This window comes from Rana temporaria, chromosome 12 (genome assembly GCF_905171775.1).
Source record: "Rana temporaria chromosome 12, aRanTem1.1, whole genome shotgun sequence".
In the NCBI taxonomy this organism is placed as follows: Eukaryota; Metazoa; Chordata; class Amphibia; order Anura; family Ranidae; genus Rana; species Rana temporaria.
The window spans coordinates 44,298,970-44,315,752 of NC_053500.1; the positions used below are offsets into that span (position 1 = coordinate 44,298,970).

The window sequence follows — 16,783 nt, forward strand, 5'->3', positions numbered from 1 at the left end:
AAGGATACTAAACAGGCTATACTTACCTGCTGTTAGCAAGGATTTTGCACAGAGCAGCCTCGATCCTGCTCTTATTGGGTTCTCTGCCCACGCTCAGGGATTCTCCTCTCCCCTGAGCCCCTGCTCTGGCTGTGATTGACCATATAGTGGGAGCCAGTGGCTGCTGCCTCTGAGCCAATGAGATGCAGAGAGTCGGGACAGCAGCCGCTCTCACGCACATTAATGGATCGGGCTCAGGCAAGCATTTTTGGGGGGGCTGCAATACCAGTAAACCAATAAACTCTTGCATAGGATACATTAAAGGTGAAAAAACCATGAGCCTTTGCAACACTTGGGAGGTCTCATCTAGTTTCCTGTTCTCCCACAAAAGAGGAAGGAGGAGCACTCACAATTGCTTACTCATCCAGTGAAAACCCTTAAAGCTTATCCTGCAGTCCAGATATGGCTGCCAAGCCCATCCCATTGCATCTCTCCCCCCCCCCCCTTCTGCCTGTGCAAGGCCATGGCTTGCTGAGGATTAATCTGGCCTATGCATCTCAAAGGGAAGCAGCCACTTAGCTGAGAGGAGTGTCAGCCTAAGGGCCCATTCACACTAGGAATTGTATGTGAAATCGCACAAGAATGCTGTGCGGTTCCTGTGCAGTGCAATTTAAGCCCTATTCATTTTAAATGGGCTGAAATCACACCAAAAAGTAGTGCATGCACTACTTTTTGAAACGTGCAAACACATTGCATGGTACTTTTGCACCATGCAATACTGTGCGGGCCATTGCAATGCTTTTTTTTGGGGGGGGGGGGGGGGGTATCATTAACTTTAAACTGACCCCTGTGCAGCAGATTGTAAGGGCATTGGAATGTGGTGCGGGAATGCAGTCCTCCCGCACTGCTTTCCAGTGCGAATGGGCCCAGAGCCAAAAACTCCCTGCTTGGTAGTCAGCCTCAAGACAACTCCTGGTTAAGACTGGAATCTGTGTGGTGTCAGTGCAAAGATTAAGATTCTGCTCTTGAATGGAACAAACATGGCACCCTCGCCTCTGGATTGTCCAATCTGTTTTTTTTCTTTGTTTAGCACGGAATGAAAATACCCATCTATGGCCAGCTGTAGAGGCTTCCTGGGTGAACTGCATTTCTGTGAAAGGTTGTGCTCTAGTTTGGTGGCACGGGAGAAAGAAATAAACACCACACACGCTTGGATTTTTGGGTTTATTTAAAACCAAACATTAAAAAGAGCGGAGTCTGTAAAACCAGAACAGTTCTCTTACAGTAAAACATCTGCTGCAGATTGCAGCAAACAGTCATCTCTTACACATGAACCAAAATTATATACACAAGCATAAATTAAACCAGCATAAATTAAACTAGTTTGTCAAAAACATGTCAATGGGGCAAATTTACAGTCAAATAAAAACCGCCATTTCTTTGCAAAATATACTCTGGCTAAATACAATGTATCGCCTTCTTCAGCAGCAATTTCTTAAAAATAAAATGTATGGTGCATATTGCACCTCTATAAAAATAAAAACACGTCATTTAAATCCCTGCGTGGAGAATGTTCCCAATAAGGACTTTGTCTTTGAAAGCATGCTCTATGTCCCGCTCCGCTATCTTCAGAGACATCTGGAAAGGTAGAAAGGCAACATATAATTATGGAGTTTCAGGATTAAGCATGCAGAAAAATCAAAGAACCTGTGCTAACATATGAGGCTGCCACTGCTTTTTAGTCACTGACCTGGACCAAGTATACAGAATAAAAGCCCCAATGTCACTAACTTTCTGATGTGCATGCTTGGTTTTGGATCAGTGACTCAATGGCAGAGCCTAGTTACTAGCATTTTCAGATGGTATGCAATAGTAGCTTGGGGGGTGTGCAGGCCAGTGGAGGTTTCCTTTTAGGACAAGACAAAACTGGACTACAAAACTGAATTTCTATCCATTTCTCAGAAAGCTTCCCACAGACCTGAACCAATACAGGCACAAATCTGTACTTTGATAAACATACAAAAAAGGAGGTGGGTAAATCACATTAGGGCAATCAAGAGGGTCAGAAGCACCGGCCGGGGACCTGAACAGATGAATATCAGGGCTGCTCTGTGCAAAACCATTGTATAGAGCAAGTAAATACAATATTTTTGAAAGTGCGAGGGTTTTTGTTTTAATTAAAACATCACCAATTGGATTTCATCATTTGCCATACAAAAGGAAAAATTTTTTTTTATATATATATATATATATATATATATATATATATATATATATATATATACATACACACACACACACACAGCTAAAACAATAGTGGCAGGGCCAGATGCACGATCACTACTTTACATCGCACCAGGGTGATAGATGGGATTAAAGTAAACCCTTACAAACCATTTTGCTTCAGGTAAGCCTACAAGGCTCACCAGTAGCTAGCCTGGATATCTCGGTTTAGGAGATATCCCCCTGTATCTGCATGTGCCAACGTCATCGGCACATGCGCTCTGAAGCAGCAATGACACGTGCCGTTGCTTCAGTTAGTGTACAGTTACTGGCGATGCCCACGATACCCAGAAGTAACTCCGAGAGCAATGTACGAGGACCGCCACAGGGGCTTTAATATAAGGCAATTCATAATGAGCCTGTATGCCATGCATACTAGCTCATTATGCCTGTCTTGCAGGTCTCCCCCCCCCCCCCCGCAAGTGGGTTTACAACCACTGTAAAGCATTTATAGTTTACCTTTGTAAGGCGAGCTTCCTTTGATTTTTTTAAACCCATAATGCCCCTTGTTTCTAGAAGCTGGCAGAGGGAGAGACATTCCGATTGGCCCACTGCAGGCATCTGCTGCTTCCGGCAAACTTTGCTGTACGTTTCATGAAGCTGGAAAACAGAACCAAAAAAATGTCAGTCTAAGCACACCAAACGCAGTAGGAGTTACAGGCAAGTAAACAAAGGCTTTGTGCGACTTACTTTTCCTAAAGTGACTTCCTTGACCTTGCTTTGCTGGGTTAGCAACAGGAGAGAGCACACAACAAGCTTCTGCTGCAATGGGAAAGAATCCTCCCCTCTTGCGCCCGTCAACACTTTGTCTCCATACACATCGGATATCACACGTGAAATGTGGGGCAGGCTGACCTTCTTTGGAACAGGAGTAGATGCAGCTTCTTTACTTGGAGATGGACCTGAGGAGGTAAAGTGAGAAAAGGGTATTCAATCTAAAATGTAATACCCAAGCAATATATTCTACCTTTCAATAAATTTCATATAGACTAAAAAGCAAGAATGGCGCCAAGAGCAGGAAACTTGTACACTCAGTTATTGAAGTTGGCAGGATACCAATATACAACACTGGCATATCTAAAAAGCAGACAGTAATAGGGATTGCCCTAACCAGCTTCAAAAGTGAGCCATGCCAGCCTGGTTTGCACCCAGCAATGCACCACTCTTTTTTCCCCCCATCCATGAGACTTCCGTTCTCTAGGAGGTTGCAGGTTTTTTATTATCTTGTACTCTGGTTCCAGTATAGGGTTAGTCTAGGCATTGTTGAATGGGGAGGGGTTACAACTCAATGCATTATTGCCATCAGTTGGAAGATTTCTCCCAATGTCCTATTGTCACAGGTTTTAGAAGAGGAGACATTCAGGTAACATAACCTGACATGATGCCACAGAAGTAAGTCTGTTAAGGAACTGGTGATTTTTTTTTCAGCTCTGCTGTGGACAAATGTAACTGGCCAGTTCTGTCTTGGATGCATTATAAATGACAAGCAGAAGAACAGCACTCATACAGGGACTGACCGAGGACCACACAGGAAATAGACAATATCCTGTCCACCGACGAGGCCGCCCCCCCCCCAATACCGAGCAGAGATAAACATCAACTTACATTCAGATAGAGGCTTTAGGACAGTCTGGCTCCTTACATCCGACTCCACTATTTCTACTGCCCGCCTGGAAATAGGAAATGCACTCATTATTGCATGTAAACACCAGAAACCTAAAGCTTCAATGTGTCAGTAACATATGTTCAAAACTAAATATACAGCCAAAACACAATGATCCCAAGGATCCTGACAGATTGACTATTGTTACAGAATGTTGTATAAAAACATATGTACAGACTTCAAGAAATAGACTTTAATGACTATGAAAACATAGAAAGGGGAATCGATGTCTAAAATTATATACAGGATTTTCCTCCTTTAAAAAAAGGTTTGTTGATTTTTATAAATAGGATGCCGGATTTGGTTATGAACTTAGACAAAAAAGTGACAAAAAAGTGATAAATATAAGTTACCTGCAGATATCCAGGGCCTTGCGGGCATCTCCAGAGACTGCTGACACCTTCCTGGCACAAAACTGAATTGCCGCATTATCTAGAACCTGGTCCCCAGACACCTTCAGACAAATCAGAGGGACAGATTTTAGAATCAATAATATGAAAAGCAATTACACAATTTTCCCCATTGTGACAAAGCAAGCTTAAACATGACCGGTAAAATGAAGAAAGTTTTTTTTTTTTTTTTTAAGAAACAACCTTACAGTACAGCCATACTCCATTAAGATTAACATGGGTCATCCACTAGATTCCAGCAACATTGCCACATACTAAAAAGGCCTGTCCCTGAACCCCTTCCAAGTGAAAAGAGACCTGGTGCAAGCCAGACAAGATGTCACTGAAGGGAAATTTAAGAAAAAGCAGAAGAAATGTGGGGCGCTGCCAATTCTGACTTGTTTTCAAGTATTTACTTTCATCTCTATTGCAGTTTTAATGTTTAGCATGTCATATGGTGCAGGAAGCTTTTTAACTTTTCAGTCCTGCCTTATAAATTTTAGTGACTCAAACAGTCAAGTTGGATTAATATTGAGTCTCAGCACCCACCTTCAAAATAAGTGTCCGCTCACATGTTTCAGTTAGCACAGATTTACCAAAAAAAAAAAAAAAGAAAAAAAAAACACCACACACAAACACTGCAGAGATGATCAAATACCACCAAAATAAAGCTCCATTTGTGGGGGGGGGTCTACGTCAATTTTGTTTGGGTACGTTGCACGACAATTGTCGGTTAAGGCGACTCAGTGCGGAGTTGCAAAAAATTACTTAGTCATCGAGCAGCCAATTCTTCCAGGGCTGAAGTTGCAGAAACAATCTGGGCAAATATTAGATTTGCTGTACAGTAGTTCCCATGATCCTGACATCTAGTGGAGCTAGAAGGAAATGCATTCTGCCAGTTTCTACATCAGGACAACAATAAGGCCCCTTTCACATGTGCGGACCGCATGTCCGTATTTTCATCCATCCGTTTGCGGATGAAAACGGGACATACATTGGTCCCTATGTGATTGCATGTGTCAGCGGATGAACATCCGCCGACACCCGTAATCACCTGCCTCCGCAAAGCTCCGATTTTGCGGACGGAAGAAAGTCCTATTTTTTCTTCCGCCTGCGGATCGGATGAACACGGACACACGGTCCGTGTTCATCCGATCCCCCCATAGGGGAGAGCGGAGAAAAGACAGGGAGGTCCCTGCACAGTGTGGGATTTTACGGAGGATCCCCGCTGAGCTGACGGACACACGGGGCGGATCATTACTGATCCGCCCCGTGTGAAAGGCCCTAAAAGTTTTTAAACAGTTTGCTTTTTTTAAAAAGTTTCTGTAGCACTCAGGAGAGCAGTTCACCACTGTAGAAACATTGCAAGCAATTAATTTCCACACCAAAGAAAATGTTTTGAAGCGGTTCTAAAAAGGTTCATGGTTTTTACCTCAATGCATGAAGGTAAAAATGTTAAAAATAAATAAATAAATAAAACTTCTGGGTGCAGCTCCCCCTTCTTTATACTTACCTGAGCTCCATCTTGATCCAGCAATGAATGAGAGAAGATTCTCTCTCATTGGCTCATAAAACAGTGGGAGACATTGGCTCCCGTCAATCACAGCCAATGAGGAGAGCGAGGGTGGGGGCAGACCCACGCAGTGTGTGTCAATGGAGACACAGAGCATGACAAGAGTGCCCCCATAGCAAGAGGCACACAGCAGGGAGGAACCTGGACCACCAACAGGGGACCCAAAAAGAGAAATGGTCTGCTCTGTGCAAAACCATGACACACACACACACACACACACACACACACACACACACGTAAGAACAACTTGTTATTTTGAAGATCTATCCATCCTTTTGGAATTTAAGTAGATCACTGTCAAAGCACAACATTTTAAGGGAAAAAATAAAATAAAAAAGGGAAGTGTAGGACTTAAAATCCTGCCTTCATGAAAAGCATCAGAAAATATCTAGATTATAGGCCAGCAAACATACCTGTGTCAGCCTGTCTTGTAGTATAGTGGCAATCTGATCCTTTGTGTATGGAGAGAAATTGAGCAACTGAGGTTTGCAATTAGGACGAGCCTGAAGCCTGGGCAAGATACGGTCTGTCAAATCCAGAGCATTTGCGATTCCTAAATATAGAAAATTATTAGGACATAAGAAAATAAATAAAACCACACAGTAATTAATCTGGAAAGCTATATAATCTGCAGCATGCAAACAGAACAGATCGGTGACTGGCTATACATCCATAATCAACAATACCCAACAGATACGATTCAACTTCACAACTCACCAATAAGCACAACTCTGGAGTTTTGGAGCCAGGGCCACTCAAACACTGTGTACAGCACATCCTGCCCTTTGCTGTCCAACTGATCCATCTCATCTAGCACAAGAAGTCTGCAAGAAGAGAAAAAAAAAACTCAAATTTCATGTAAATACCACAAGCACGACTTACTTAGGAGATGCAAGTGAATACAGGGCAAAGTATCAAGTTCTATCATTAACCACTTAAGGACCGCCGCACGACGATACACATCGACAGAATGGCACATGGATGTACAGGTACATCCCCTTTTAAGAACCCAGCCGTGGGTCGCGAGCGTGCCGGCGCACTTGCGAACCGGTCCGAAGCTCCGCAACCGCTACCGGTGTCCCGCGATCGGGTCACAGGAGCTGAAGAACAGGGAGAGGTCAGTAAACAAACCTTCCCCGTGGCTTGTCACTGATCGTCTGTTCCCTGTCAGAGGGAACGACGATCAGTCACGTCCAGGCACGCCCCCCCGACAGTTAGAAAAAAAAAAAAAACACACCTTAGTACACACTTAACCCTTTAGCGCCCCCTAGTGATTAACCCAGTCACTGACATTTTCACAGTAATCAGTGCATTTTTATAGCACTTTGCTGTGAAAATGATAATAGCCCCCCCAAAAAAAAAAATCATCAATAGTGTCCGCCATAATGTCAGTTACGCCATGAAACTATCCCCTATTTCGTAAACACTATAAAAATTTTGCACAAATCAATTAACGATTTTAACAAAAATATGTATTGGCCTAAACTGAGGGGAAAAAAAAAAAACAAACATTTTATATATTTTTTGGGAATATTTATTATAGCTCCATTTGTTTATAGCGCAAAAAATTAAAAACCGCAGAGGTGATCAAATACCACCAAAAGAAAGCTCTATTTGTGGGGGGGGGGGGGAAACGAATGCCAATTTTGTTTGGGAGCAACTTTGCACGACCGCGCAATTGTCAGTTAAAGCAACGCAGTGCCGAATCGCAAAAAAGGGCCAGGCCCTTAACTGGTTAAGGTGAAGTTTTAGATTAACACTGCCAAGCAGAAATAAGGGTAATAGCGCTACATAAAATCCCTCAACATCATTGAAATCCCAAATGCAAACGAAGGATATTCCCTGTAGGCTCTTCATACTATGAATTATCAAACACCCAAAGAGATAAAAAAAATAAAAAAAAAAGTTGATACATCAAAAAAATAAAGATATAAAGATCAAGCAACATCTCAGAAGCTTAAAACAAATGATGAATGTTTATGCACATACATGACAGGCCCCTTGGAGGTGACCATCTTCTCCAGACTTCTGACCACATCTTTCCCAGAGGATGCAAGCTTTGAGGACCCAGAGATCTCTTCTGCTATGGCTGGGAAGATTGCCAGGGAACTTCTGAGACTCATGCAGTTGATATACACAGTCTTTGTACCCTTTAAAATCTCCTACGGTCAAAAAAAGCATTAGAATTAATAAGCCGAACTGGCAAGTCAGTTTTCAACTATTTGTACTGCCACACCATATTTTGCCCTACATGGTGATCTGCATTTAATTAAAGTCCATTGAATAGCAAAAGGCAAAAGTATACCCCCCCCCCCCTCCCCATAGAATGGTTTGTGCCCCCTAGTAGTAAAATACCTTGTTCTCTTGCAGCATCTTGCTCAGACATGCAGTTTTGCCAGTTCCTGGAGCCCCAGAGATGTAAAGGCTGCCAGGCTTCTCAGAAGAAACATGTGTCTTCAGAAAGGAAAGTATGGCTGCCGTCTCCTTTTCTCGTGCCAGCAGACGTTCTGGCACAGCCGTGTTTAGTGCGCATTTCGCCTTCTGATAGCAGGTCCCTGTATAAGGCAAAGAGAAAATAAGCAACAAAGTTAAAAATTACGATACAGAATATAAAACACGGGGGGGGGGGGGGTTAGATTCATCATTCAACATATATCCCCAATAACAAAAAATTGGGAAGATCCATATAGTGCCTAGGCCACCAGGTTTATACCTGTACTGAACACTACAAAAACCCCAAGGCCTGGAGCTTTCACAATAAGAATCCAGGGGCCAGAAATTAAATCTGATCATCTACTAAACATTTTTATGGTGCCAATAACACAGATAAAGCCAAGAAAAAGTTGACATTCTAGCCATAGCCACTTTGTTTTGGACTTTTAGATTGAGTAAGGCTTTAAGTTAAACTGGTTGTAAACCCGTTAAAATGGGGAAACAAAAAAATAAATAAAGCGTATCCATCTGGAGTGTACTGACATCTATCAAAAAGGTACCTAGTGTGATTTCTGTCATATCTATGACCACTTCAAGAGATCCCATGGAAGGCCCTGACACCCCCTCAAAGACACAGCAGGTGATTGATGGCCTCAGCTGTGCATGTTTCACTATATGTTGAGGTGGGTGTGTCCTTTCCCTCCAGTCAGGTGTCTGTCTATGCATTGTGACATCAGATCCCCTACCTTCTAGCTGAGAAATTCTGTGTAAAATGTGTGCTTTAGGAGCCTATAGAGGAGAAATGGCTGCAGATAAACCAGTTCAACTTATGTAGGGGGGGGTGATTTGCACCATCTCTGTATCACCTGGGACTAGTCACGTCAGTTGGTATATGTAAGGGTTTACAACCACTAAGCGCTCAGTGCCCATGCTAAGCAGGCTGGGGGAGCAGCTTCTATCTGAAAGGCAAGACTAGGATAGTGACATTTAAGAGTCACCATTGAACAATTTAATTTACAAAAAATATATAAAAAGGTGAATTAAAGTTGGACACACTACAAAAAATATCAATGCAAAAACAAAGTCTCACCTTCCTGCTTGAACAGTCGTGTACACACACTCTTCCTCTCCTGTGGGCCACGATGGGGATTGCTGGATGGGGTTTCCTGACCTCTTTTTTGAGGGGATGAAAAAGTGGTATCCTGAGTCTTCTTACTGGGGGACAAGGGAGTTGCAGCCGCCTGGTTCTCATCAAAAATCAGACGCCTCCCCTTAGCAGGGCTGATGGGTCCATTCTCATTGCGACTTTGTTTAGGAGGAGAGCAACGGAGTGACTGAGGAATGTTGCAGAGATTATCATCACCTAAAGAGAGACAAGATGGTGAATGTCTTACAAAAATAAAAAAGGAAAGCAAACAATTCAATACAAACAAGCATGGTTTTTACCTAGTCTCTTCCGTGGACTGAGAGGTTGTTCCTTGCAGACAGACAGGGGAGGCACAGCACCAGCTTCTGATTTAGCCTGGATCCGCAGATCTGCTTTGACTCCAGTCTTGGCAGTCTTCGTCTTGGGGAACTGAATGGCGCTCTGAGATCTGGACCTGGTGCTTGGCATGGCTACAAGACAAAATGCTACTTTATAAATCAGGGCTCACAAAAACAGCACATTTTCTTTAAAAATATCAAAATGACATGATCATTCCATATGTGAGCCGTTAGGCCACATCCACAGAGGGGGGCCAGTTTTTATGAAGCCAGAGTGAGAAGTGTTTGCATGCAGCCACCTATATAAGGCCCTTTTCAGGTTCGCCTAAAATACTGACAGGTGGACCTGCTCCTCTATGGAGCCACGCATGTCAGCAGTGACCTGCACGCCGACATCCGACCCACCAAAGTGCGATGGAGGGAAAACCCCACTTTTCCATCCGTCTGGCGGATCGGATGACAACGGACTCTACGGTCCTTCGTCATCCGATCCCCTATAGGGGAGAGCGGCGATCCGACAGGTCGGTCCCTGCACAGCGTGCAGAGGCAGACCTGTCACCTGCCTGAGCTAAAGCGGAGCCCGCACATGGACAGCCCCGTGTGAAAGGGCCCTAAATCAATAACTGCCTGCAGCCGCCCGCCTCATTGCACAGATTCACAAGTGTACCAAGAGATGGTCGGTCCTGACTGCTCAGCCATCCCTTATAGGCATAAACATTAGCAAGTTAATAAGGTTGAACCACCACACATTTTATATTCAACAATGACAACTGACATAAAACATCAGCATACACTTTAGAAAAAAAAAAAAATGAGGTACTGCATAAACATGGAGTAAGGATTGCCAACAAAGTTCAATTTGTCCTTTAGCAAGGTCTTAAAAGGAGACGCTGCTACCGACGGCACCCCTTCACTTTACCAATCCCCTGTAACCAGTCACAATGGTGCTCAATATTAGTACCGAGCCCAAAGCTTTTGCTGCTCTAATGAGCATGGCCTTCCCATTAACGATAACGAGCTTCAGGGAAGCTTCAGATTAAGTCATCAACAGGGAGCAGTTATAGCTTAATGAATGAGACAGCCGGATAGCATGCAGGTTAACAAGTTTAATCAGTGTGTTACAGAAAGCCAGCCTGACAGATTTAACCCCTCACAGCATACATCAGATCAGTGATTCTCAACTCCTGTCCTCAAGACCCAACAGGCCAGATTTTATGCATTACCTTGGGAAGATGCAGACTAGAATACCGCAGTCACTGAGCAGAAAATTATATCATCTGTGATCTATTTAACTTATCTTGCAAGCCTTGTTAGTGGGTCCCGAGGACAGGAATTGAGAACCACTGCATTAGATGAAAGGTAGTGCTGCACGATTAACGCAAGAATCAAAATCGCGATTCTTTTCCCCTTCCTTCATGCGCAGTAGAGAACCCGGCAGTGAAGTCGCAATGCTTCACTTCCCAATTCCCTCACCAAGGATGGTGGCAGATACAGCCGGGCGATTGCGCTGTCTCGGCTACCGACATCACGGGCCCGCTGGACAAGTAAGTGTCCATTTTTTAAAAGTCAGCAGCTGCAGTATTTGTAGCTGCTGGCTTTTAAAAAAAAAAAAAAAAAAAAAAAAAAATTGAGTGGACCTCCGCTTTTAAGCACAGTTCCACCTGGAAAAAAAAAAAAAAAATGGACACTTACCTGTCCTGGTAGGTCGCAATGTCAGCACACGAAGCCGACCCGTGCCTCAACTCCGGGTGCTTCCTACTGCGCATGCGAGAAGGAGGGGCCAAACATTACATAGTTTGCCACAAAAAGCGTGGCAATCTTTCCTGGAAAGTGGGAGCAGATGCCTGTCAAATCCAGGTATCTGCCCCCGCCCCCCCCCGAAAAGTGGCAAATGTGGCACCGGAAAGGGCTTGGGAGGAATCTGATCAGCAGAAGAACAATTATTCGTGCAGCTCAAGGTTGCACTAGACGAGGTTGCACTGATGTTCTTTTGATGAACCGTGGGCGGCAATTGTGATGCATCACAGAATCGAATCATGAATCTAATTCAGGAATTCAAAGGGAAGCCGCTTTGTTGGTAGAACAAATAAGTGTTTAGCCAGTCTAGGAGGGCCCACAGATGTCCTACCCAGTTTTTTTATTTTTTGCAAGACTGTACACAAATAAGGTTGGTCGGCAGGAGAACCAGTTGGACATATTGGGAGAACCATGTCTGACTGGTTGTACTATGCAATGCAAATGTTTATGTCTAAAGACCCAGGGATATGCCAGGTGACCTGCATTTAACAACCGTCTACAGTGGCCTTATGCCGCCCCACCACCATTGTATTCCACTGCAGGCAGATAGTAAAATAAACATGAATGAGTGCAGTTATGTGTTTTAAAAATGCTTAATTTTAATAGGCAGCTGGTGAATTGTTTCCAGCCTCTAATAGACACTATCACCCCCCCCCCCCCCCCAAAAACACACACACACACACACACACACACACACACACACAATTACAGCAGACTGAAACTAGGAGGGGCAGCTGTTCAATTACAGGCCGGGGGCAGGGAGGTAACCAAGTTGTGTTGCCCAATTGCAATAAAGAGAAGTATGCTATCCAAATGCACCCCACTGACAGTGAAACCAATTCCATACAGTATAGGTTAATGTGCATTAACCATAGGATACCACGAATCACACATCGGGGTGCAATAGTATGATGAAACTGGGTGAACGGAGGTCCGAATACGATTGAAAATAAAATCATCCAAACTTGTACGTCTGCAGGTTTGGATGTCCCCATAGACAAAAGTTCTTTTGGTTCCTTGTCTGCATAAAGGGTCAGATAAAGCCTCCCCCACCCAGGATAAGCCTTGCTGTTTGCCAAGACCAGCTTGACCACTATCTGGTGGGGGCTGTGTATACACACAGGATAAAAAGCTGTGGGGGGTGTTAACCAGATAAAAGCTACAAAAAATAAAAACTCAGGACACCATACAGGACAGTGGGGAGCTTGCTGTGAAGCCGCAAGGAGTCACAGCTTCCCACAGTAAACATGGCGGTGCCAGCGACTCAAAGACCAGTGAAGAGCCGGCTCCGGTGAGGAGGGCACTGGCTCTCTGGACAGGTAAAAGTCTTACAAGTCAGCAGCTACAGGATTTGTAGCTGCTAACTTCATTTGTTTTTAAAACTGAAGATCCTCTTAGGGCCGGTTCACACCATGCCCACCCATGAAAAGCACACAGGAACGTGCTGTGCATTCCTGTACAATTCAGACCGCATACAAAATGCACTCCATTTGTGATCTGCAGTGGGCGTCAATAAAAAGTTGACACCCCAAACGCGATGCGTCAGCCTGCACTGGATCACACCATACTTTTGTACCATAGGATCTGGTTACAGCGCCTTCTGAAAGGTAGTTTGGTGCGGTTTTAGCCCAGACGGAATGATCTGAAATTACACTGCACAGGAACGTACAGCGCATTCCTGTGTGGGCATGGCGTGAACCAGTCCTAAGATGCCGTTGCAAATCGATAAGTGTGCGCAGGAGGGGCAAAAAAGAAACCGCACAGAGGTCGCTTGAGGAGCGTTGCTTGAATGTGTGAGCACTGCATCCGAAACACGCGTTAGTCCTAAATATATGCGAATCTAGGCCAGTGTTTCTCAACTGCAGTCCTCAACAGGTCATGTTTTCAGGATTTCCCTCAGATGAAACAGCTGTGGTAATTACTGAGGCAGTGAAACTGATCAAGTCACCTGTGCAAAATAATGGAAATCCTGAAAACATGACCTGTTAGGGCGCCTTGAGGACTGGAGTTGAGAAACACTGATCTAGGCTCCTTGAGGACTGGAGTTGAGAAACACTGATCTAGGCCATGTATAAATCTCACATTCCCACACCCAAAAACATAGTGCCATTAACGCTAAGTGTGAAAACACCATGCGTTTTCGGTGCGGTCGCATTCAAAACAAAAGTGCAGGGACCCTTCTCCGACAGAACAAAGTGAAGAAATATCAGCACACCAAGGATTCCTTAAAATGGGCCAAAGCTTTATTCCAGGGATATGCAATTGGCCGGCCTTCAGCTGTTGCAGAACTACAATTCCCATGAGGCATAGCAAGACTGACACCCACAAGCATGGCACCCAGAGTCATAATGGGACTTGTAGTTTTGCAACAGCTGTAGGTGCGCTAATTGCATATCCCTGCTTTATGCCATGGTCACATGATCAATACACAGCAACGTTTCAGAGCCACGACCATCAGGCATGCGACCTTCTCTGGCAGAAAACGCAGACGCAGCAGTCCATTCAAATGAATAGGCCGCCATGTCTGTGCGCCGAGCCTTAGAGCTGGTTTTCATCACAATGCCTCTTTGCATGTGCGCTTCCAGGAATCTTTGTTTCTTTTTCCATGAATCTTTTTTTTTTAACAAAGTTGCATTTATCTGTGTTTGCATGCATTTGTGGAGCAGAAAAGGGCAGAATACATACATACAATAGTAGTGAAAGGTGAAAATTAAGGGTGATGTGGTGCCCCCTCTGGGCTGGAGGACCTGGAACTGATCTGCGAATATATATATATATATATATATATATATATATATATATATATATACATACATACATACATACATACACACACACACACACACTTTATATATTTTAACCCCACCACAGCCTTCTGTGACTGTATCTGGACTCCTGTGCACCACCATGCTCTCTCACAGATAGAACACACAGTAAACCAGCAATGCTTTCTCACTCACACACACACACACACACCCCCCATCCCATCCCATTAGATACATATAATAAGAAATATCAAATAATAAACATACCTGAGCAATGGATAAGCTGATACTAAACGATGTCTCCCCTGTGAAGTCCGGCTACAGCCTGCACTCTCCCCGCCAAACTCTAGCAGCTGCTTGAAGCGCGCGCTCGGAATCTCGCGCCAAGCTCTCTTATTGGATGAACTTCTCTCACTAAGTCCTTTCTGATTCGTCCAACAAGCGAGCCTGCTTTGGTTAGCGCCAAATTCTACCCCCCCAACAACAGTGCTGACGTCGACATCCCGCCTTCATTGTTCTTTTCCAATAAAAAGTCTACTACCGGGGGTGGGCGGGGACTAAACCATGTGTTCACGCAGCACCAATGACATGCTCGTAGTACTTGTCGCCAGCATAGTGAGCGGCCATGTTTGCGGTAGGATATGATGTTGGCGCTTTTTCTCTCTCCAGATAATGATAAATAAACGGTTTGGAACATGGATCGTACAAATTCGTTTTTTAAACGTTATATTTGCCAAGTCTCTTATGGGTTCTGTGGTTTGAGTTTTTTTCTTTTATCCTGCATTGTGTTAAACTTTAAGATCCCTTTCACAATGAGGCGCTTGAAAACTGCCCATAAAACATTGGGCGCATTTGAGGTGTTAGCGGTGTGCTATATTTAACCACTTCAGCCCCGTACCATTTGGCTGGCCAATGACCAGGCCACTTTTTGCGATTCGGCACTGCGTCACTTTAACTGACAATTGGGTGGTCGTGCAACGTGCCTCCCAAACAAAATTGACGTCCTTTTTTCCCCGCAAATAGAGCTTTCTTTTGGTGGTATTTGATCACCTCTGCGGTTTTTATTTGTTGCTCTATAAACAAAAAGAAAGCGACAATTTTGAAAAAAAAAACAATATTTTGTACTTTTTGCTATAATAAATATCCCCAATTTTATTTTTTATTTTTAAAGTGAATTTTTTTCTCAGTTTAGGCCGATTCTACATATTTTTGTTAAAAAAAAATCGCAATAAGCGATATATATATTAATTGGTTTGCGCAAAAGTTCTAGCGTCTACAAAATAGGGGGTAGTTATTATGGCATTTTTATTACTATTTTTTTTTTACTAGTAATAGCTGTGATCTGCAATTTTTATTGTCACTGTGACATTATGGCGGACACATTGGACACCTTTGGCGCTATTTTGGGACCATTCACATTTAAACAGTGATCGGGGCTATAAAAATGGACCGATTACTGTGTAAATGTGACTGGCAGTGAAGGGGGCAGGGAAGGGGTTAAGTGTGTCCTAGGGTGTGATTCTAACTGTTAGGGGGCTGGGCTTACTGTGACACAACATTGATCGCTGCTCCCAATGAGAGGGAGCAGACGATCAGTGCTGCGTCACTAGGCAGAAAAGGGAGATGCCTTATTTACAAAGGTATCCCCCCGTTCTGCTGTTCCGTGACCTGATCGCGGGGCATCAAGTCCGCGGGTACGGTCACGGAGCTGGTGGGGGGGGGGGGGATAAGCAGAGGGGAATTTCAACTAAAAGATGAGGAATCAGCACACTGGACACATCCTACTGACTAAGTTATGTCCCTTATGCAGATTTTGGCTTTAACTAATAAATATAAATAATAACCAATAATATATTTTATATCAGCATGCCAAGTTCTGTACAGATGTGATTTCGAGTGAAATGAGGGGGAAGGTCTTCTTTAAACCAGTAACTCACAATGGCATAGGCATTAGCCATATACACCAATCAGCAATAAAATTTTTCTTGAATTCATCAAACCAGACCATCTTCTTCCATCGCTCCTGTGGTCCAGTTCTGATGCGCATGCGCCCAGGGCCATCTTCAACACAGGGCAAACGGGAGCGGCTGTAGTGGCAGAGGAGAGCTGTGTGGAAGCCCCGTCTGGACCTCTGGTCCTCCCCTCAGGCTGACTGAGTGCTATTCTAAACCCTGAGCTGTTCCGTAAAGTGCATTGCTGGAGCGCGATAACGTCACCACCCCGCGTCGCATGCGTTCCAGCGTGGAAGTGCGCTGCAGCAATCGGCGCTCCTTTTTAAATCAGTGATGATGCACTGCACCTGACCCCTACCTTTAAACAGAGCGGTGTGCTTTCTGCACACCGTTCTATTATTGTCAGCCGTAGCTTGGCCGCGATACAAACAATAGGTGCCATCGCTCCCCATGCTGCAACATCG

General features: G+C 44.1%; 1 protein-coding gene across 1 annotated transcript; it reads right to left on the reverse strand.

The window, feature by feature from the left end:
• Positions 1 to 1,189: 1,189 nt before the first annotated feature.
• Positions 1,190 to 14,855, reverse strand: CDC6 (cell division cycle 6). The gene is made up of 12 exons (XM_040329817.1): positions 14,635 to 14,855; positions 9,767 to 9,937; positions 9,411 to 9,683; positions 8,243 to 8,442; positions 7,877 to 8,049; positions 6,605 to 6,711; positions 6,301 to 6,440; positions 4,279 to 4,379; positions 3,868 to 3,932; positions 2,953 to 3,164; positions 2,722 to 2,862; positions 1,190 to 1,617 (listed from the first exon to the last, which is right to left on the reverse strand). The coding sequence occupies exons 2-12, from the start codon at positions 9,933 to 9,935 to the stop codon at positions 1,531 to 1,533; spliced, it is 1,668 nt and encodes a 555-aa protein (XP_040185751.1). The 5' UTR covers positions 9,936 to 9,937; positions 14,635 to 14,855; the 3' UTR covers positions 1,190 to 1,530.
• Between the last annotated feature and the right edge of the window lie 1,928 nt (positions 14,856 to 16,783).

Bases quoted from the DNA above. Each gene is read 5' to 3' on its own strand.
- CDC6 (XM_040329817.1), bottom strand. From the start codon at position 9,935: ATGCCAAGCACCAGGTCCAGATCTCAGAGCGCCATTCAGTTCCCCAAG. The intron at 8,443-9,410 runs GTGAGACTTTGT...TGCCTTATACAG, and splicing joins ACGACTGTTCAAGCAGGAAG to GGACCTGCTATCAGAAGGCG. The intron at 6,712-7,876 runs GTATGTGCATAA...CTCTTCTTGCAG, and splicing joins ACCTCCAAGGGGCCTGTCAT to ACTTCTTGTGCTAGATGAGA.